This window comes from Pelodiscus sinensis, chromosome 2 (assembly GCF_052426305.1).
Source record: "Pelodiscus sinensis isolate ZL-2025 chromosome 2, ASM5242630v1, whole genome shotgun sequence".
Lineage (NCBI taxonomy): Eukaryota > Metazoa > Chordata > Testudines > Trionychidae > Pelodiscus > Pelodiscus sinensis.
Window position 1 is genome coordinate 132,797,732 of NC_143053.1, and position 22,725 is coordinate 132,820,456.

The 22,725-nt window shown below is 47.4% G+C and overlaps 1 protein-coding gene across 1 annotated transcript in view; it reads left to right on the plus strand.

Annotated features, from left to right (window-relative positions):
• Positions 1-22,725, plus strand: part of LOC149525337 (unconventional myosin-X-like) — a 212,807-nt gene that overhangs the window by 182,080 nt on the left and 8,002 nt on the right. Inside the window, exon 4 of the mRNA XM_089776428.1 lies at positions 8,264-8,451. Within this exon, the coding sequence (XP_089632554.1) occupies positions 8,264-8,451 (188 nt within the window). The remainder of the gene's footprint in view (positions 1-8,263; positions 8,452-22,725) is intronic.

Genomic DNA, 22,725 nt, shown 5'->3' on the forward strand with positions numbered 1-22,725 from the left:
CACTACTGAAAACAGCCTTTCTCCATCCTCTTTGGAACCTCCCTTCAGGAAGTTGAAGGCTGCTATCAAATCCCCCCTCACTCTTCGCTTCTGCAGACTAAACAGACCTAACTCTCTCAGCCTCTCCTCATAAGTCATAAGCTCCAGCCCCCTAATCATTTTGGTTGCCCTCCGCTGGACCCTCTCCAATGCGTCCGCATCTTTTTTGTAGTGGGGGGCCCAGAACTGGACACAATACTCCAGATGTGGCCTTACCAATGCCGAATAAAGGGGAATAATGACATCTCTTGATCTGCTGGCAATGCTCCTCTTAATGCAACCTAAAGCCTTCTTGGCTACAAGGGCACACTGTTGACTCATATCCAGCTTCTCATCCACTGTGACCACCAAGTCCTTTTCTACAGAACTACTACTTAACTGCCAATCTTGGTCCCCAGCTTGTAACTATGCTTGGGATTCTTCCGTCCCAAGTGCAGGACTCTACATTTGTCCTTGTTGAACCTCATCAGATTTCTTGCTGCCCAATCCTCCAATTTGTCTAAGTCACTCTGGACCCTATCTCTGCCCTCCAGCATATCTACCTCTCCCCCTAGCTTAGTGTCATCCGCAAACTTGCTGAGGGTGCAATCCATCCCCTCATCCAGGTCATTAATAAAGATATTGAACAAAACCAGTCCTAAAACCAAACCTTGGGGTACTCTGCTAGAAACTGACCGCCATCCTGACATCGAGCCGTTGATCACTACCCGCTGGGCCCGGCCTTCTAGCCATCTTTCTATCCATCTTACCGTCCATTTATCCAATCCACATTTCCTTAACTTGCTGGCAAGGATATTGTGGGAGACCGTGTCAAAAGCCTTGCTAAAGTCAAGGTATATCATATCCACTGACTTTCCCATGTCCACCAAGCCAGTTACCTCATCATAGAAGCTAATCAGATTGGTCAGGCACGACTTGCCCTTTGTGAATGCATGCTGACTATTCCTAATCACTTTCCTCTCAGCCAAGTGTCTCAAAATAGATTCCTTAAGGATCTCTTCCATGATTTTTCCAAGAACCGAGGTAAGACTGACCGGCCTATAGTTCCCTGGATCGTCCTTCTTCCCTTTTTTGAAGATGGGCACTACATTTGCCTTTTTCCAATCATCCGGGATTTCTCCCGATCTCCACGACTTTTCAAAAATAATAGCCAAAGGCTCCTCAATGACAGTTGCCAACTCCCTCAGCACCCTCGGATGCATTAAGTCCGAACCCATGAACTTGTGTATGTTTAGCTTTTCTAAATAGTTCCTAACCTGTTCTTTACCCACCAAGGGCTGTCCATCTTCATCCCATCTTGTGTCACTTAGCCCAGAAGTCCAGGAGCCGACCTTGTCCGTGAATACAGAGGCAAAGAAAGCATTGAGTACTTCAGCTTTCCCTACATCATCTAGGTTACCTCCTTTAGCTATTAGGGGCTGCACACCCTCTCTGATCACCTTCTTCTTGTTAACATGCCTGTAGAAACCTTTCTTGTTATCCTTCACATCCTTAGCCAGTCGCAATTCCATTTGCGCTTTCGCCTTCCTGATAATCCCCCGGCATTCCTGAGCTGTACACTTAAACTCCTCCCTGGTTATTTGTCCAAGTTTCCACTTTTTGTAAGCTTCCTTTTTGTGCTTAAGTTCACCAAGGCTTTCCCCTGTAAGCCAATCCGGTCTCCTACCATGTTTGCCTCTCTTGCTACGCGTCGGGATGGTTTTGTTCAGGGGCTTCTGCTGTCCTTTCACGTCTTTTTTTACAACTGCCATTCTTCACTGTGCACTCTGGATTACAGTGAGCTTCAACATCCTGCTTGGTCACACAGGGCTTTGTGCAGCTCACAGAAACACAGCCAGCCTCCCACTTTTCCATGCCCTCATCCCTGCACACCACAAGCCATAACCGATTGTCCCTTGCTTCCCGGTCCCCAAAAGCGGTTGCTCAGACTGTCAGCAGTGGAGAACAGTTCCTGGCTGTCAGCAGGGGAGCTGACAAAGTTGCCGGGCACCTGGACCAGGTGGTGGGGCCCCAGCTCTGCACTCCTAGAAAGGGTGGGGCCTCAGGTGGAAAGGCCATGACTGGGAGCCAGCCCTCAGGGCCCTGCCCCCCAGTGTAGTGTAGCACTCAAGCATCGATTTAAAGGGCCCGGGGCTCTGATTGCCATTGCTGATGTCTCAGCAGTGGCAGATGGGAGACCTGAGTCCTTTTGAATCACTGGGCTTCTAGGGGCAACTGCCTCTTCCTCCTTCCCTCTTATCAGCAGGCCTGATTGCCAGAGACACTTGTCTACTCTGGAGGGAGACCCTGGTCCTTTTCTACCTCGGCCTCTTCATCTACAATTTTGTCCTCCATGTTATGTCCTCCATGCACTACCTCATGTCTCCAAAGTGTACAAGGGGCTCTTGGCTATGGAGGTGGAGTCACCGTTGAGTGAAGCACTGGCGCATCAGTTCGCTTCCTCAGCATTTCTCTCTTCTTTAATCTTTGCTCTGTACTGCAGCATGTCCTGCTCATGCCCCTTTTTACACAAGGACTGAGAAATGTGCCTGTAGGTTTTCTAGTTCCTACTGGTCACTCGCAGCTGAGACTTAACATACTGCTCGCCCCATATGCTGATCAGATCCAACAGCTTTGCAGCAGTCCAAGTGGGAGAGCGTTTAGTGCAATGGCCAGGCATGAGCTCCTGGGAAGACGTCATGAGACCATTGCATGATGAGCCAGCCTGTGGAGGAGCAGAGGAGTCCCGGTGCTCAAGCAGCAGGAAATGTGATTTACATTTCATGGGGCTTTCCAGCTGGGGTGACAGGGCAGTTGAGTTTTTAAAGTGATGACCAGAGAAGCTGATTGGAAATTGTGGGCAACTTCCTGGTGGCCAGAATCAGCGACAAAATGCCTCAAGGTGGCTACATTTCATGTTTGTTGACAACACAGGGAGGGGAAAAGAGAGCTGGAAGTTTTTTGTCGGGATATGTCTGTTTTACATGACAAAAGTTGTGTTGTAATGTGACTGTTCATGCAGTTTTGTCAACAAGACACTTCTCCTCAACAAAACTTGGATCAGTGTAAACCAGTGTTTCTTAAACTTTTTAAGACTGGGAACAAAAAACAATAATTTTTTTTATGAGAAACATGAAGGATTTTTATGTTGAGGGGGGAAAAAAAGTCTCCTGCCCCTTTAAGGGCAGCCATTTTGAATTCTGTTCTCCTTGGCACACCGGTATGCAACAGAACACAGTTTCAGAAACATTGGTGTAAACAAAGCCTAAGAAGAGCCTGAGATAAGGAACATGAGTACTATGGAGAGATGGGAGAGAATGGAGGAAAGAAGAAAATCTAAGGAAGTATAGCACAAACCTTGGGAAGAGGAAGCTTACGTTATTACATTTTATTAAATTGAGTCACATTTTCACAGCTTGTTAGAAAGGGACCAAAGAACCTGAAGTTATGCTGTTGGGGCCAATAGTGTGCGTGCTAGAGCAGCACTTTGGAACTTTTCCCAATTCAGGCATTGAATTAATGAGCTCCACGTAGCCTGTCACATCATGTAGGAAAAGTGGTCTGCTTGTGAAGTGCCTGTTGCAGAACTGGGGTTGTGCTATGCAAAAGATAAGTGTACCCCTCACCCCCAGTCCCCCCCCCCCAGCAATGATTTAAGTGAAGAAAAACAACATTTATTTGAGTTAAGGACTGAATAAAGTATAATAAATGAACCAGCTCCCCAGATGGGGTGAAATGCTCCTTCCTATTTTAGCTCAACTTTGAGGGGCCTGCTCATTGACAAGTGATCTCCGCTTAGCTCTGTTACTATGGAGAAGAGTATACCTATATGTGTCTATTTTGTGTGTTTGAAAGTATTCACACCACCATGGATAGGCTTAATTGCACTTGGAGTTGTGATGCACACTTCTTTCTGAAATATAGCCATTATAGCGTTATGCAAAATGTGAGGTAGACTTAGCAAACAGCAGTGATTTTTGTGCATGAGGGAGTTTTATGGTGTGAGTGAGTAAAAAGAGTATTTTTTGATACTTCACATCCTGTTTGCAACGTTAGGGAAGATAGATGTTATAAAAAGTTTGCCCTGAAAAATAGAGGAGTCAAAGGAAAAAAAAGACACCAAACGCTTTTTACACATGGAAGCTAATTTGTACTAAGATGAGGTTGTGAATTTAATATGCAATAGTTATTCTTACTTAATTTATGCGGACACACTTATTCTAGAACAAAAATGCCTTCTTCCTAATTAGCTTAATCCAAAATGGATTAAATTTATTAATTTAAAGAGCATCCACACAATCATTTAATCAGGAATTGTTATTCTGGAATTCCTTCTCTTAGCAAAGCCATAAGAATAGTTGAATGCTTGTTTTTGGGCTTGCTGACACTCTACGAGTAACTGCACCAGCATGTCAGTAACTGGCACAGCAAGAGATGCTTCTCTTCTAATATGGTTGTTTGATTTTGATGCAGCGAGCAGTTCAGTTCAGTTTTACAGCTGTTTTAGAGACCCATGTATATTCTGAAATATTAATAGATTAGATCAGGGCTACTCATCGTTGGAAGCCCCGGGGCCCACAAAGATACTCACAGCATATGCGGGCGACCGCAACTTAAGTATGGTTGCATATACATGCAAATATATATGCAAATATATTCAAATAGCTTCTTTCACACGGAATACAAAGTTTTAAGGCAAGATTACACAATACCTAGGCCCCCATTTAAGTTCTGCCTATATTAATAAAATGCAATATTGACCCAATGTCCACCCATATGACAGCACTTTTAATGAACAGTAACAGTCCAGGAATTTAACTACTAAAGTGCATATCAACAGAAGACCATTATATTGACTACTTTTTTGTTTTGGCTTCACAACAGTCCAGGAATTTAACTACTAAAATTACTAAATTTAACTATTAAAACACATATCATCATGTGTTCATCCAACAAGTGTTTCCTCTTCGTTGCCATTTTTAGTGCTTCTTATTAAAAAGAAAATTGTATACCAGTGTTTTGAGTGTTTAGCTTGAAGCTTCAAGTTGTGCGTTTTTGTAGTGATTTTACTCAGAAAACGTTTCCAAGTCAGAGCGCTCCAAACTTCAGCGGACAGGGAGCTGGGTGAGTCAGGGCGGACATGAGAGGCCCAGTCTTGGATTCCCAGCAGGGCTGACATCCCCACGTGGGAATCTATCGTTTCATGTGGGATGGAGGCAGGGCTGCCTGGCTGTGGCACTGGACCCAAATGTGGCCAATGTGAGCCAGTTGGCACTTCTGAGGTTCTGCCCGCAAGGCTTCCCATAATGCCCTGGCACTCCTGGCATCTCTTCCCTGGAAGCTAGAAATGCCAACACCCTGTACCCATTTGTTCCAGCCAGGCCGGCCGCTTGCATCTTTCAATGCTCAACCCCACCTGGGAGATGCCTTGCCATTGTGGAGTGTGTTCCTAGTGGAGGCCATGTTCAAAGGATCCCACCCATGGGCCATGTGTTGAGTCTCGTGTAAACCCAAACCCAGTGATTCTCAAACTTTTTGTCATGTGGACCACCAGGCTCAATGTAAACCTTTCCACGGACCACCAGTTGCTAATGGAAACTCATCATTAATTACATAATTATGCCCAAGCCATTTTGCTAGTGCTGCAGCTGGGGAAAATGGTTTAATTTAAATTATGAAACAGATTAAGCATTTTAACTTTCTTATGTTAGTTTATCAAATTTCATTTTAAATAAAATAAAATGTTAATTTATGTCCAACACAAAAGGTTTCAATTTTTTTTTATTTATGGCAGGTATAGAGATCTTTTGTGTGTCGGGGGCCACTGAACCACAGAAAAATAAGTTGGGGGCCACCCAAGTGAGAAGCAAAATAACTCCTTCAAAAAACCCCCAACCCTCACTGATGTGGTCCCCAACTGAGATACCTCACTTCTCTAGCGTTCCAGCACCAGAGAGAGAAGAGGAAGGGAAGGGACAGGGAGGACTGAGGTTCAGGGCTTTCCATAGGCCAAATTTACTTTTCTGGGGTTCTGGAGTTAGTGGATTGTATAGACCCTTCCTTAGGCTCTGGGATGGGGATAAGAACAAGGGGTTCAGTGTGCAGGTCAGAGCTGCCAATGATTGGGATAGGGATGGGGTATAGGGTCTGGGAGGGAGGTGAAATGCAGAAGGAGATGAGGGTGTAAGATCTGGGTGGGAGGTAGGGTGCAGAAGCAGGCTGGGAGTAGGGTGTCTTACTAGGGAGAGGGAGCAGGAGCAAGGGAGGGTGCAAGGAGCAACCGTGGATGCAGAAGCAGAGTGGAGGTAGGGTGTCTGGCCAGGAGGGAGGTGCAGGAGCAGACTGGTGGTAGTGTGTCTGACCACGGGCACTGAGATGGGAGCAAGGAGTGCCTAGGGCTAAAGCTGGGGGGGCAGAGTGGGTTCAGGGAGATGGGGGACAGGATGCCCCTGGGAACAGGGCTAGGGTCAAGGTGGTGCGGGGGGGGGGGTTCAGGGAAATGGAGAGGCAGAGGGCAAGGAGGCGGGGTGCGGTAAGGCAGGGGTGAGCAGGTAGGTGACCCCAGGGTGTCCAGCTCTGCAGGGGATGGCGTACTACGGGGTCCAGTCCATGGTGCTTTCGGGGGCCGAGCCGCTGTTCAGCTCCTCCCACCAGATTGAGTTTCCATGGGTGCAAAGCAGTGTTCCCTCTAACATTTTCTATCCTTGGGCGGGTTGAATTTTCTTGTGTGCACCACTAATACTGAGGTGGTGTGTCAATGTACACCACCAATACACACAAAACACACACACACAATATGGGGCCTATAAGGGTACTTGCAAGTAGGAATAAGAGATCCTCCGGAAAAGGGCTTTATTCCAGAGGACGCTCTGTCTAGACGCTCTTTTTCGGCTTTTCCCCAAGCCGGAAAAAAGCAGCGGCCATGTTTATTTAAATCCTCTGCGGATTTCCCTATTCTGACTTGCCTGCTTTGCATGCCTCTTCCGGAGAAGGGGCCAGTCTAGACGTAGCCTTACTGACTACAAAGGTGCTGTACAAAGATAGGGAATTAGCCTTCTTCCACCAGAGAAAAGTAGAAGCCCTAGAACAAATTAACATATGGCTTCAGGGTTTGTAGACATTTGCAGGTTTCAAAGAGCTTGCAAATAAGTCCTGCAGCACCTTAGTACTAGTCACTGTTCTTTTCAGCTACAGACTCTGAAACTGTTAATGGCTTAAGAAAGAAAAGATTCTTTATGCAAACTCTCACCTCACTGCAGGGATGCCAGCACTTAGTCACTCCCTCTTTCCCCCGCCTACCTCATGCAGTCAGCCCCTTTACCTCCCCCTGCCCAGCCCAGCCCAGGAGAATTGAAGAGACTTGAAGAGGGATTGAAAAGGGTCTCTGCCTCTTTTTCCTCTGCAGATGGGACTTTCCCCCATGCCAGTTATTTACTCCCTCCTTCCAGCCACTCATTCCCTGCCTAGCTGCTGATTGGCTTCCAAACAGTAGGCAGCATTTAGCTGCTGTTAACAGAGGCCAGTCCCCGGGGATCAGCTGATCTCGCTGCCCGCTGTGGGAGCTTTGAGTGGCTAAGACCGTGCAGCTTAAAGGGAACTTTAGTGCAAGGGCCCCACCTGTATCCTGCGTGTGCAGGGTCCTTAGTCCCAGCGCTGCCTCCTCTCACTGCTGCTGGCCAGCACATCCCAACCTGCTGCCTGCCCTGTGGGACCAACCTAGGGAGCGCTGCTCTTACCAAGGCGGCAGCGCTCCTCCACGTGTAACTTGCAGAGGAAGGGGGGAGTTTGCCTTACCTCCCTGCCTGTCGGCCGAGCTGCTTTTGCAGCCTCATAGCTGCGGCCAATCGCCAGGCAGTGGCAGTGGCAGCGGCAGTGGCATTGCTGGCTCCTCTGCATGGAGGAGGAAGGGTGAGCTCCTGCTGTGGACCCCACACTTTGAGAGCCACTGCCCAAACCGGGCCTTGAGCTGCAAACAAACAGATGGCATGTTGAGTAGCTGAGAGTTAGTTGAAATTTGCAAGGCAAGTAGAAATGTTTAACAGGCTGCTGCTTTGTCTTAAGCTTGATGTGCTAGTATCAGAGCAAGACACAGACAAAATACTGTATGCCTGTATCAGAGAGTGCCCCTGTCACATACTAGGCATTTGCAAAAGAGTAAGTTCTGTTTCTACTCCCAAAGAACTCCCTGTTCGTCCTTAACATACCCATATTTAACCCGGGGATACTGTTTTGTGTGCCTTTGCAGACGTATATTGGTTCCATTGTTGCCTCTGTGAACCCCTACAAAATCATTCCGGGACTGTATGACCACACTGCAGTAGAGCAATATAGCAAGCACCACGTGGGGGAAATTCCACCTCATATCTTTGCTGTCGCTAACGAGTGCTACCGCTGCCTATGGAAGCGTCATGACAACCAGTGTGTTCTCATCAGGTAAGTGTCTACTACATTCGTTATTACTGGTCCTACTGTTGAGCTTTAAAGGTAAATTGAAAATGAATGCTTGGAATGCAGGGGGGAAAGCACAGAGGAAGGGCATGCTTTGACCTGAGCCTTCGCCCTTAACCTCATTAATCATCAAGTCTGTGCAGATGTAGAATTATTACATGATCCTAATCTGCCTTCAAAAGATAAGGCATGTTTCTCATATATGCTCAGTGGTCATTTAAGGAAAAGAAGTCTGAACTCCACACACGTTGGGCTGCTCGCTTGCTTCCTTATTTCTCTCTAAATGTTTCACTTTCCTCATTGGTTTGTGCCTTACTGTGTAGCCTGATAATTTGTCATCATTAGTCTTGAAAATTGTATCCATAAAAAAAGACCTTTAGGGAACCTATAAATAATAAAATCTTCGAACTCGTTGACCATTTACTTCAGTGTAATGAATTGTTATGTGTCTCCTGTTGTTTAACCCAACTGTGTGTTAATTTGATGGAGATGCTCTGCTGTTTGTTACCGTTCAGAAGTACAGCTGGCACTTCAGTAGGGTACACAGTTCAACCCCTGCTTCCCCCTTCCTACGTGAAAGAAGTGAGCCCGCTCTTTCACCGAGGTAGATTACTTCTCCTGCTGACTGACAGGTTGGAAGGCAAAGCCAAGACTTCATTCCCTTTGCTTACCCATTCTCTGCATACCTACATAGAACGGGGAGCAGCAGCTTGGTAGCATCCATTTTCCCACTCCTCGGAGGGTTTAATGTGGTGGGGAGTCTGCTTTCAGGAGCAAGAGTCTCCTCAAACTGCCTTGGCTTATCACTGAGCCCTTTATTAATTAACCCTGAAAGCATTCTAATGTACATAAGTAGCTTATTCATCTTGTAGAGGAAAAAATGAAGGCATAGTTAAGTCAAAAGCCTTGTCTGGGATAATCTTTAAAGTTACATGGTAGCAGAGTTGGGATTAGAACCCTGGAGATTAATGTAAACTACTGATGTACCCCCCTCTGAAGCAGTATTTAAACTCACAAATCATTGGATTTCTTCCTCTCTCTTTCCTACCTTGTTCACTTTCTTAGAGGAAAATAATCTTTTGAAACAAAAATGACTCCTAGGCTAAGCCATGGGAGAGCTAGAATTGAAGCAGCAGTTATCTGATGTCATTTGAAAAGACAGGTCCCCCTTTCAGGATGGAAACTGGAAACAGATACTTATCATTCTTAATCCAAAAGAGAGGTTGCCTGGCCATTACCTGTGGGGAAGATGGTTCAGACAAGTAAAATACCCTAGGGCCTGACCATGGTCTCTGCAAACTAAAAGGTTACAGTTCTTGTGAGAGGGGATGTTTGAGTTTGAGAGAGCATCTTTTCTCCCTCCATGAAAGCCCTTCAACACGTGTGGGGCTCTCATATTCTAAGGTGCATTTCTGGGTTTAGATGGGAAGTGGTCTAGTGAAAGCCACTCGGTGTGTTAGCATTTCCCCCCGGTCAGCAGAAGTTTCCCTACGGAAGAGAATACTGATCAGCTGTGTTAGTTTTCTTGTGAAGGCCATGATATGGCTCATGTAGTTCAGAGCCATGCTCTTGCAGGAAATGTAAAATGGATTGAATTACACTGCATCTTAAATGTCACTAAAAATGTCTTAAATACCAACCCCATCATCTCCAAGCAAACACTGCCTAGTAATAGCACCAGTTTGGTTTACCGCATATTTCAAATGTGGGCAGAGAGAATCCCATTTCTTTTTTTAGACTCTGCATAATGACAGTGTAGTGTAAAGTCCAGATGGCACCTCTTAAAGCAATGATATACCAAAAGGTCTCCGTCGCTGTATATGAGGTCCCCACTTGAAGATGGCAGGCGAGAGGAAGCCACTGACGCTGCCCTTGGCACTGAGTCCTGACTTTGATGATAGGCCCAGGATGTCCAGAATGGTCCCAGCACAGGAACCTACCATTGCACAGAGCAAGATGCCTATGGTGCTCAGAGAGCACCCAATAGTGGTCCCAGGAGTGGAGCTGTGAAAGGAATGGTATTTTTACATTATTCACAATAATTATTTGGTCTCATAAAAGAGTTGGTAAAGTATAACTTACATGTTGTGTGTCATGTTGGCAGTAACTGGTTTGATGCCACAGATGGTAAAAACATTATAAGTCAATAGATTTAGCAATTTGAAAACTTCATACTCACTATTATCACCAATGTTTGTGACAAACCTGGTTAATTTACTTGTTCATCTGATTTCTAAACAAATGTGCCTCAAAACTGGTCTTTGTTTATTTGTTTGTGTTGAGTCTTTCTATTTTTCTTGTTCATCCCTCTAGCATTCTGTGCCTTAGGTCTAGCTGATGGTTTGGTTAACATATGGCCTGATAACCATGCAGATTTTTTAGAACAGGCATGCTACTGACCCATCTGTTTAAGACATGGACAGACTTCCTGTATAAGGAAACAATCAGAATCATGCCCAATTTTGATACTTCGTTGAGGTGCCCAGGAGTAACTTTGACTCCAGACCTGAGAATGGGATCATCGAGTCTGGGCTTATTGGACCCTCCAGTGCCGAGAGTCCTGAAGGAGGACCTGGACCTCCCATCCACTTCAGATACTTTTGAGGCCGCCAGGGGAGCTTATCCAAAAGATGGTACATACAGCACTGGTAATTACTGGCACACATACAGGCACTAGCCCCAGCTGTGGGGCGCTATTAGATGCCTATCCCAGAATCTACCTGGCCAGTGGCACTGCCAGCACCACAGCCCTCTCTCTCTCAGCACCAACTCTTGGGTTTATGCCAGCACTGGCTCCAGTTCTGCTCTGAGGCAAGCCAATCCTATTACAGTGCTGCTCTCCATCTCCTCGGCACTGTTCTCTGGCACTGTACCTCTGTGGTCCATCTCCGACTATATGTTAGAGTCGTAGTTCAAGTTGTTCTTCTACCATAGTGGCTGGTACTGTTCCCATTCCCGTTCACAGCACCGCTCCTGGGACTGCCATTGGGTGCTTCTTGCCCTTGTTCCTGTGCTGGGGCCATTCTGGACACCCCGGGCCTACCATCAAAGTCAAGACCCAGTGCCGAGGGAGGTGTCAGTGGCTTCCTCTCGCCTGCCATCTGCAAGTGGGGACCTCAGAGAGGACAAGGGCCAGGAGGACCTGGTTCCCAGGCCACCGTCGTCCTCTCTAGAAGATGCTGTTGTGGGCATGTCCTCCTCTTTTACTGCCTTTGATGCTAAGGCACATCAGGACCTTCTGAGGCAGGTGGCCCTCATATAATTGTGCCAACATAGGAGGTGATAGAAGATTCAGATCCAGTGATTAACATCCTGGCTTCTGAAGGTCTGTCAAGGGTGGCTTTGTCATTGATCAAGATTATACTCTCTACCATGAAGGTGGTGTGGTAGATCCTACCCTCTCTTTCACTGACAGGTAAAAGGGTTGAGAGACGCTACTTTGTTCACCAGCAGCGGTATGAACATTTGTTCACCCATCTCCCTCCAGGGTCACATATGGTCGACACAGTTAAACACAGGCAGTGGCAGGGACAGTCAGGGCCTGCCCAAAGAACAAAGAGGGAAAGAAGCTGGACCTCTTCAGCCGTAAGATGGATTTGATTGGGGGCTCCAGCTTCGCATATGAAATCAAAAGGCATTGTTGAGTTGATATACATAGAACTCATGGAGCACGTTAACAAATTCCAGGAGCTGCTCCCTGCAGATGTACCCCAAAAATTTGTTGCAGTCCTAGAAGACGGCAGAATGGTGGTCCACATGTCCTTCCAGGCAGCACTGGACTAGGCCAACTTGGCTACTAGAGCCATGACCTCTCCCATCAGGATGTAGCACACTGGATGGCTCCAAGTGTCTGGCTCCCCCAGAAGTCCAGAACATAATTCAGACGCTCCTGTTCAACAGTGTAGGTCTGTTCTCTGACAAAATTTACTCCAGGCTGAACAGTCTAAAAGACTCCCAGGTGACCCTAAAGTCACTCGACATTCACATGCCATTGCCTCAGCACAAGCTCTTTAGGCTAGGGATGTAAGTGACTAATTGACTAGTTGACTATCTGATAAGCTTATTGGATAGTTGACTAGTCTCTCGACTAGTTGCATCCCCTCCCTCCCCCCTCTTGCTGCCTCTATCAGCTCTTAATATATTTAAAAGGCTGGTGTGCAGTGTGGGGGAACCCAGTACGAGCTGGGAATCAGCTGTCCCCGATCGGGCCAGGTCCCCCCTGCTGCACTTCAGCTCTTAATACATTTGAAAGGCAGAGCTGCAGCGGGGTTAACTCCCAGGGCCGGGAGCCAACCGCGCTGCAGCTCCCTCGCTTATCGACTAATTGACTAGTCGATGAAAATTCCATTGACTAGTCGATTAGTTGATTAAATTTAACATCATCAGTTTAGGCCACAACCCCCCTTGCACTTCTTCACTGGTCCCCCTCATCAAGACTGTTCCTGCAGTCAGGGCATGAATTATCAACATAGACGGTCTTCACAGCCATTCTTAGGCTAGGGCCAGTGCCATTCCAAACTGCCCTCAGGCGGCACACCAAATTTTTGAAAGTGCTTCATCCTTGGGCTCTCTAGTTCTTTTCCTGAATCTGCTCTCTACCCCTTTTTGGAAATCACCTATCCCACTTCTGCTATGCTCATGCCCATATCACTATGGGCCACTGGGTCCTGAGCATGGTAAGGGTGGGATATTCCCTTCTCTCCCCACCCTATCAGCCCTCCAGCCTCAAGGAACCCTCTCACAAGCATCTCCTCAGTCAGGAGATGCAGTCGCTCCTCACAATGGTCCTGTTTACAATGAGAGACAGCAGGAAGTGTCACAGGTTCTGTTTAGAACAATAGCTGTAGCAGACGTGTTTCACATCCTGGTTGGACCACCTGCTTCTATGCATTCCCTTCCTTCCCACTAGTACATGGAGTCCTCAAAATTCAGAAGAACAAGGTAGACATCGTGCCTGCGTAGCCTTAGCAGCATTGGTTCACAATGTTGCTCAGCCTCTCAAAGTACACACCAATAGCGCTCTCACTCTACTCCAATGGTGGGGAAACTTTTTTGGGTTGGGGGCCACTTACCCACAGAAAAAGCTGTCAGGGGCCTCACCCAAGTGAGAAGCAAAAGGAAAAAACCCAATCAAAACAAATCCTCACTGACGTGGCCCCCAAACTGCAAATGAGAAGGACAGTCCCCTCATTCCCCTCACACACCAGTGTCTGGTGAAGCCCAGGCTAGTAGATTTTTGTGTGTTCCTGCCCTGAGGAGAGGTGGCAGAGGGCTGGAGTGTCAGCATAGGCTTCCCAATGCTGGGAGGGAACCCTGAGCCTCGGGGGCCAGATCCATGCTATCTGGGGGCTGCAGCCAGCTCTTGGGCCTTAGGTTCCCAGCCCTTGCTCTACCCCAACCTTCTTACCTGGAACCACAGCATACAAACCTCCAGTCCTTCCACCTCATGGCATGGAGACTCCCATGGCTGAATCAACTGGGATTTCAATGCTCTGACTTAGTTAGGGAGGTCTGGCTGGGTAGCAGAAAACCCTCCACTAAGGCAACATACTTAGACAAGTTGAAATATTTCTGACTCTGGTCCCTACTGATAGGCATTCACCCTTGTGAGGCAGCCTTGCCATTGGTGCTAGATTGTCTTTTGTACCTGAAGCACCAGAGACTGGCTCTTTTGTCCATCAAGTTCCACTTGACTGCCATGTTGACCTTCCATTCAGGGGTGGGAGATAGACCTCTTTCACCAACTCACTATACAGCACTTCCTCAAGGGGCTGGAAAGGTTATACCCCTAGGTTAAATACCCAATCCCTCAATCAGGTCTCAACCTGGCAGCCTGTCCCTTATATCCTATCTCTCTTGGAAGGTAGCCTTCCTAGTGGCCATAACCTCAGCCAGACGAGTCTCAGAGCTCTGAGCTCTCGCCTCTGAACCCCAGTGTCTCTCCTCATGGATCACATCCCACATCAGATCCTGTTATGACCTGGCCAAGGTTCCAGCTTCAGCCCTGACAGCTCACTCTACAAGGGCACATGCTTTCTCGGTGGTGTTCCTCACACAAGTTCCAATTCAGGACATTTGCAGAGCAGTGATGTGGTCCTCCACCCAGACCTTCACAGCGTACTACGCCATCACCCAGCAAGAAAGGGGCTGTGTGGCTTTCAGTAGAGCAGTTCTGTAGACAGTAGCACATTGTTCTCCAACCCCTTCTCCAAGTAAACTGTTTGGAAATCATCTATTGCAGTGGTCCCCAACCAATAGGCTGGAATCTACTGGTAGATCCTGAAGTGTCTGACAGGTGATCTTGACTGGTATGGCCAGGAGGCTGTCAAGTGCTGGAAAGTTAGCCCCTCTCCCCACTGCCATGCTGCTCCTGCCCTCTGCCTTGGAGCTGCCCCTGGGAGCCTCCTACTTATTGTGCAAGGAGGTTAGGTCCATCAATGGCTATTAGCCAGGATGGGTAGGAATGGTGTCCCTACCCTCTGTTTCTCTGGAGGGGGTGACAGGAGAGGGTTCACGTGAGGATTACCTGTTGTGTTCCCTACCTCTGGGGCATCTGATTTTGGCCACTATTGGCAGACAGGATACTGGGCTAGATGGACCTTTGGTCTGACCCAGTATGACAGTTCTTAGGTTCTTATGTGATGATGATGAGGCAGAGAAGGGGAGTGCTGATGTTAGGGTGTCCCTATCCCCTTCCCTGTACTCCATCTCCACAGAGTAGGGAGGGTAAAACCTCAGAGAAGGGGCTGGGAAGGAGGAGGGGCAAGGGTGTTTGGGTCTGAAGTAGATCCTGGATTGACTTCAAAGAGCGATGTTGGACTTAAAAAGGTTGGAGACCTCGGATGTATTGGAATGCACATGAGCAATCAAGCGAAGAAATAAAAACAGTTATCAACCTTTTGTAACTTTTATTCAAGATCTGCTGCTCCTGTCCATTCCAAATCCCACCCACCTCTCTTCTGTTGGAGTACTGGCAAGGAGGAACTGAGGGGTCGGAGGGTTGGCAGAGCCCTATATACCACACCATGCAGGTGCCACTCGTGGGGCTCCACGGCCAATGGGGACAGCTAACAGAAAAAACCTTCCAGTGATTGTGCACGTACCTATTGGAATGGATATGAGCAACATATCTCAAAGAGCAACAGTTACAAAGGTCAAGTACTGGAAAGTTAGCTAGGTTTTTTTAAGAGTAGGCATCACTTTTACAAAAAATACAAAAAAATGTTCTCAGGGCAATAATTTAAAAGAATCCAAGAAAATCAGTGCTAATTTCTGTGTTATAAAGTAATTTAATTTCTTTTGGGCGTGAGGCCCACCGAGCAGACTCATAGCAAGGGCTGTGACTTTTAAATGTGACTAGTATTTTTGAGTATCTCAGTTTTTGGGTGGAAGACTTGAGACCAAGTAGGGGCCTGATTTTCAGAGAGTGCTAAAGTCCCCCTACACAATAGTAGCCTCATATTGCTCCTTGCTGGCTGAGTATTGTGTAGCTCAGTGGTCTCCAACCTTTTTAAGCATGAGATCACTTTTTGAATTTAAATGCAATCCAGTATCCACCTCAAACCCAAACATCCTTGCCCTGCCTCCATCCTGCCCCTTCTCCAAGGCCCCGGCTCTGCTCACTGCATCCTTCTTCCCTCCCCATCTTCACTCATTTTTATCAGGCTGGTGCTGGATGGCTGAGGTGTGGGGGCGGGGGAAACAGACTCTGATCTTGGGCTAAAGGATCTGGAGTGTGTCAGGTGTTCTGAGCTGAGCCTGGGGCAGGAAGTAGAAGTGCAGGAGGGGGGTGCAGGGTGTTGGCTCTGGGAGGGAATTTGGGTGCAAGGGGACTCAGGGCTAGGGCAGAAGTTTGGGGTGTAAGAGGGGTTCAGGACTGGGGCCAGGGTTCGGAATGCAGGCTCCGGCTGGGCACCGCTTACCACAGGTGGCTTCTGGGTGGTGGTGCAGGGGACTAAGGCAGGTTTACCCCTACTCTGGCCCTGCACCACTCCCAAAAGCAGCCAGGAAACTGTCTTAATCCCTGCCCTCCACCCCTGCTCTGTGGAGATGTGGTATAGGGTGGAGGGAGGGGCACCCTGACATCAGCACCCCCTCTTCTTCTTCCTGTGCCCTGCACAGCAAGCAAGAGGCTCCCAGGGCTGGTGGTGGTGTGTGTGTATGTGGGGGGGTAGTTCCAAGGCAAAGGGCAGGAGCAACATGGAAGTGCTGAGAGGCGCATCTGAAGTGTCGGCATTTGACAGCCTCCCGGCCAAATCAGTCAGTATCACCTGTCAAAGGCTCCAAGATCCACCAGTAGATCCCGATTTACTGGTTGGTGACCACTGGTGTAGCTGAACACTCCCTGTCCCAGCTTCCTTCTCTGAGGCTAGTGTCCTCTGATTCCCAAACATCTTTCTGTGCTGGAGTTGTGACTTAATCCGGCAACCAAGTCACAGAACAATAAGTTCAAACTAAAAAGTCCCAACAAACGCAAACATTTTTCTGCTTTTCAGGGGCTTTGCTACCGCCTCTCTAGGGTCTATTCCCAACCCCTTTCTGGGCTACCTGTGAGAGTCTTTATGGCTGTTTATTCTAGACTACCCCAAACCCTGCAGACCCTGGCTCAGGACCTGCCCTAGAAGCCTGCCTCATTCCCTGTGCTTCCAGCATTCAGATTGGTCTTTATGGCCTTTTATAAGGCCCAGGTGAAGCAGGTAATTGATTATGTCCCAAGTGTGGCTGGACCCATAGCCCCTCAAAGGGACCAGTTATCCTGTGACACCTTCTGAAAATCAGATTCTATTAAAGTGTCTCATTTGGGTAACATAAAATTGAGGTGATCATAATTACTAGTCAATTTTAAATGCCTTGGCCATGCCTGAACTCTTATTTGCTTAGAATTTAAAGATGTGGGAGTGATTAATTTTGTCAATTTTATTAGCTCTGATGTCTGACAAAGGTAATGAAAAGGAGAACTCAGCTGCCATATGTCTGAATTAAGAGAGTTATGTTGCCTCCAAGAGGACCACAAAGGAAATCTTAGCAAATTCCATCTTGAAAGCTGTGATAAAAAACAAGTATTGTACACAGGTTAAGCTAAAATGAAGTGAGTTGTAAGCTTTTTGATCCTGGTGTATTGTTCTTCTTCATTGTTATGTTGTATCTAAAATTATAGGAGTTTAGAGCTGCATTAAAAAGCAGTTAGCACCATTTGTAATTGCCTAGGCATAAAGCACCCTCTAGCGGAGTTAATTAGTTTTACAATTTTTTGAAGGCATTCCTGTGAATATAATAGTTCAGAACATAATATTAAAACAGATGTGTGGGATTATATTTAAATACTATGAATGTTTCTCTGATTGGAGAATTAATGTGAGAAAATGGGCATGTAACGTTACCAGGATTAACTCACATTGGAAAATAAAACCCTGTATTTATTAATATATAGTCTTTAACTCATAACAGCCAGTGGAAGGCTGAGGAGGTGTTTTAAATGAGGTAGAAAAAAGACATAATTATGCAATCTCTGTTAATGCTCTATTATTGCATGATAATACTGAATGAAAATGATGCAGCTCCTAACATACCGATCTAATGCCATGCTGCAAACACTGCTCTCCAGTGTGCACAGCGTTCTGTGATTATCATGGAACTCCATTACTCCTTTGGAACTGGCGCTGTGTGAAATGCTCCTTGAGCTTTGCAAGGCTGAATATTACGGATGCAGTTTATATGCTTAAATCCTTAGGTAAACAGATGACTACGCTGAGACATGTTCATATTGCTTTATATTTTGTATTCATCTACACCTTATGTCACAGGATCATTTCATTCAAAACAATTAGCTATTATAATACAACAGACAGACTGCAAAAATATTAGGACAGTTTTTTTATTTTGATTAACATGTATGTCACTGTGGAAAGACAAACCACAGGCCTGGCACCCGGCCTGTGTAGCTGTACTGGACTCTAGGTATTTCTGTAGGGGTAGGAGAGGAATCCTCCCTTTTTCAGCTTGCAGGGAGTTCCTTAACTAGGAAAAGCGGTCGAGTTTAGGTCAGGCATAGGTAACACATGTTAGTTAAGACAGACCTAAACTTGATCTTTTTTCTAGTGCAGTGTAACCGGGTCCATTGCTCAGGGGTCCTGGGGCGCCCCCAGTTCACAAGCCCGAGCCTTGCTGGGTCCTGGGCTGCCCCTGCTCCCGGCCTCTATCTCACCGCTCCCACGGTCTTCTCCTCTTGGTCGGCTCCCCGAGCCCGCAGCTCCTGCCGTCCCTGGGATCACCGGCCTCCCGGCCTCCGACCGTCTGTCCAGCGTCTGCTGCCATCCCGGGCCCGCGCCGTCCCGTCCCGCTGCTCCCTGGCCCGGCCGCCCGCTTTGGCTGTTGGTATCCGGGCTCCGCGCGCCGTGCCGGCTCCTGCCGAGTCTTCCACGGGCTCTGTGGAGGAGGCTGAGAGCAGGACCTCTCCTGCTCTCTCCAGTCCTCCCCCCTCCCTGCTCCTCCCGGCCCCCTTTTGAATCCCCCGCTCGGCGTCCGGTCCGCCCCCCCGCTGGCCACCCTGCCGCCCCGGGGTCCTCGCGCCGGCTGGCTATCGCCCCAGCCGCCCTGCGCATGCGCGTCGGGCCCGCCGGTTTCCCCCGGCCCCTCTGCCGCCGCGCCGCGCCGGACTCCCGACGCCAGCTGCTCGTCCCGCTAGGGTGCGGGGCTTCAGCTCCAGGGGCCGAGAGTGCGGGGGTGAGTCCCCCCGTCACATGCAGATGTAAGGTAATACCATAGCTTGATTTTTAGTGGCCATATCCATGTGTATCCCTCTCCTCATATGTTAGTAGTTCTTATATTTTTTAAATTAGAAGCTTAAAAAAAAATCCCAAACCCTAAAACCATTGAAGAAATGGAAATAGCAAACCTGACATCACAATCCAATATCAGACTGTTTGCTTTATTATCAGCTGTTTATCTGAAACTCCTTTTGCTCAGCCTGAATATCAACATAAAACAAGCCATTCTTTGGACAGGTCCCAAGATTAAACTGTGAATTTGAAGAACCGTGTTTGTTGGGGGAGGGGGAGGGGGAGGGGGGGCTTAATTTCTTATCTCCATGTAAGTTATAAAGTCAAAAGACTGAACAGAGGAGTAGTGATTTAGCGTGTCAACTGAAGTGGTTCAGTCATTTCACATATGAAAGCCCTCGACATGAGAAGTCTATTTCTTTTACTGAGCCTCTGTCCCCGCAGTAGTCAAAAGTTCAGACTGGTTTGTCCTTCACAAAGCACTGCATCACAAGGAAAGATTAAAGATCTCCAAAATGCAGACCTCACAGACTTCTGTCAGACTTAATGTATATAGAGCACTGAATGTAATGAATTGGAACAGGCTTTGTGTTGAAAAATGCTTGGGTGAGAGGTAGTTGAAAGGTTGAGTGCACACTAACAAGAGTCTATTTCCATGATGATTTTATAATAGTGATCTATCACAACACAGTCTAACTATTTAAATAGTTGCAGTCATGCAAATGAATGGTAAGTTTGGAGTGCTTGGTGGTTTTTCATATTCTTTATTAATAATCATTGATTTATAAAACAACTTTCATTGTGTCAAAAAGCTGTAGAAAAAGCCGCAGCATAGTACCAATTATATTAGAAATAGGAAGGAAAAAACCTTTTTAATTCAAATGTAAAGGCACTTACTAGCTCAGTATAGCCAAATGCTGCTCCCAATTACTCTCTGTATAAATCCAGAGTGACTTTGGTAGAATTACTTCAGATTCATATTGGAGTGAGTTGGAACAGAATTTGGCCCATGCATAGGACAGAAATGGCAACTCTAATAATTAGTTGGAATGTGATCCATTGGCATAGCTCTGAGACCCAGATAACTGCAGTGAGGCCATGCTGGGGCAGGCAGAATATAGCCAGTAGGCCAGACCTTGCCTGCCAAGCATTTGGATCTGCCCAGTGAGACCCTCAGACAAGCTCCCTGCCTGCTGCAACCCATATGCAGTTGAAGTGGCAGGTTGCGGGGGCCAGTGTGTATGTCTCTGCATGGTGCTGCCTTGCTGGTAGGGAGATCTCTGCATGCTACCTCCACCCCCAGAGACACACACCCTGGCACCAGCAGCCAGCTGCTTGGGGCAGTGTGTGGGGCTATGGCAGCCAGGAAGCATATCTAATTATCCCACTGGACAATTGTCTTATCAAGACCAACTCGCAGGATGAGGTGATGGAACATGTGGCCTTAGCATGCAAAGTGTTCTGGATGCTGGATCTGAACCTCCGGACTCTCAAATCCACTCTAACTCCAACCCAACACGTAGAGTTTATAAGGACCTTGTTGGATTCAACGGCCAGGGTGTCGCTGCCAGGGAGGCACTTCCAGGCCCTCAGCCTCCTTGTCCAGGACCTCAAGCAATTCTCCACAGCCAGGACTTGCTTGAGGCTGCTAGGACACATGGCAGCATGCACATACATTGTGCAACATACCCACCTTTGCCTACAGCTTCTACAAGCCTGGCTGAGCAAGGATCGATTGCACAGAATAATATTCCTGCCATCTCATGTTCTGCAAGCACGTAGCTGTTGGCTACAGCACCAAATATTTTATGTGGTGATTCCCTTCTCCAGATGGAACCCCTCACAGTCCCTAGAATCATAGAACCATAGAGCTGGAAGAGACCTCAGGAGGTCATCAAGTCCAGCCCCCTGCTGTAGGCCGGACCAATCCCAACTAAATCAAACCCAGCCAGGGCTTTGTCAAGCCGTGACTTGAACACCTGTAGGGATGGAGACTCTACTACTTCCCTAGGTAACTCATTCCAGTGCTTCACCACCCTCCTAGTGAAATGGTTTTTCCTAATATCCAACCTGGACTTCTCACACCACAGCTTGAGACCATTGCTCCTTGTTCTGCCATCTGTCACTACTGAGAACAGCCTCTCTCCATCCTCTTTGGAACCTCTGTTCAGGAAGTTGAAGACTGCTATCAAATCCCCCCTCACTCTTCGCTTCTGCAGACTAAACAGACCCAACTCCCTCAGCCTCTCCTCATAAGTCATATGCTCCAGCCCCCTAATCATTTTGGTTGCCCTCTGCTGGACCCTCTCCAATGCGTCCACATCCTTTTTGTAGTGGGGGGCCCAGAACTGGACACAATACTCTAGATGTGGCCTCACCAAAGCCGAATAAAGGGGAATAATGACATCTCTGGATCTGCTGACAATGCTCCTCTTAATGCAACCTAATATGCCATTAGCCTTCTTGGCTACAAGGGCACACTGTTGACTCATATCCAGCTTCTCATCCACTGTAACCCCCAGGTCTTTTTCTGCAGAACTACTACTTAACTGGTTGGTCCCCAGCTTGTAACTAGGCTTGGGATTCTTCCATCCCAAGTGCAGGACTCTGTACTTGTCCTTGTTGAACCTCATCAGATTTCTTGTGGCCCAGTCCTCCAATTTGTCTAAGTCACTCTGGACCCTATCTCTGCCCTCAAGCATATCTACCTCTCCCCGTAGCTTAGTGTCATCCGCAAACTTGCTGAGGGTGCAATCCATCCCCTCATCCAGATCATTAATAAAGATATTGAACAAAACCAGTCCTAGAACCAAAACTTGGGGCACTCTGCTAGAAACCGACCGCCATCCTGACATTGAGCCATTTTCACTACCCGCTGGGCCTGGCCTTCTAGCCATCTTTCTATCCATCTTACTGTCCATTTATCCAATCCACATTCCCTTAACTTACTGGCAAGAATATTGTGGGAGACCATATCAAAAGCCTTGCTAAAGTCAAGGTATATCACATCCACTGACTTTCCCACGTCCACAGAGCCAATTACCTCATCATAGAAGCTAATCAGATTGGTCAGGCACGACTTGCCCTTTGTGAATCCATGCTGACTATTCCTAATCTCTTTCCTCTCTTCCAAGTGCCTCAAAATGGATTCCTTAAGGATCCCTTCCATGATTTTTCCAGGAACCGAGGTAAGACTGACCGGCCTATAGTTCCCTGGATCGTCCTTCTTCCCTTTTTTGAAGATGGGCACTACATTTGCCTTTTTCCAATCATCTGGGATTTCTCCCGATCTCCACAACTTTTCAAAGATAATGGCCAAAGGCTCCTCAATGACATTTGCCAACTCCCTCAGTACAATCGGATGCATTAAGTCCGAAACCATGGATTTGTGTATGTTTAGCTTTTCTAAATAGTTCCTAATCTGTTCTTTACCCACCAAGGGCTGTCCATCTTCATCCCATCTTGCGTCACTTAGTGCAGA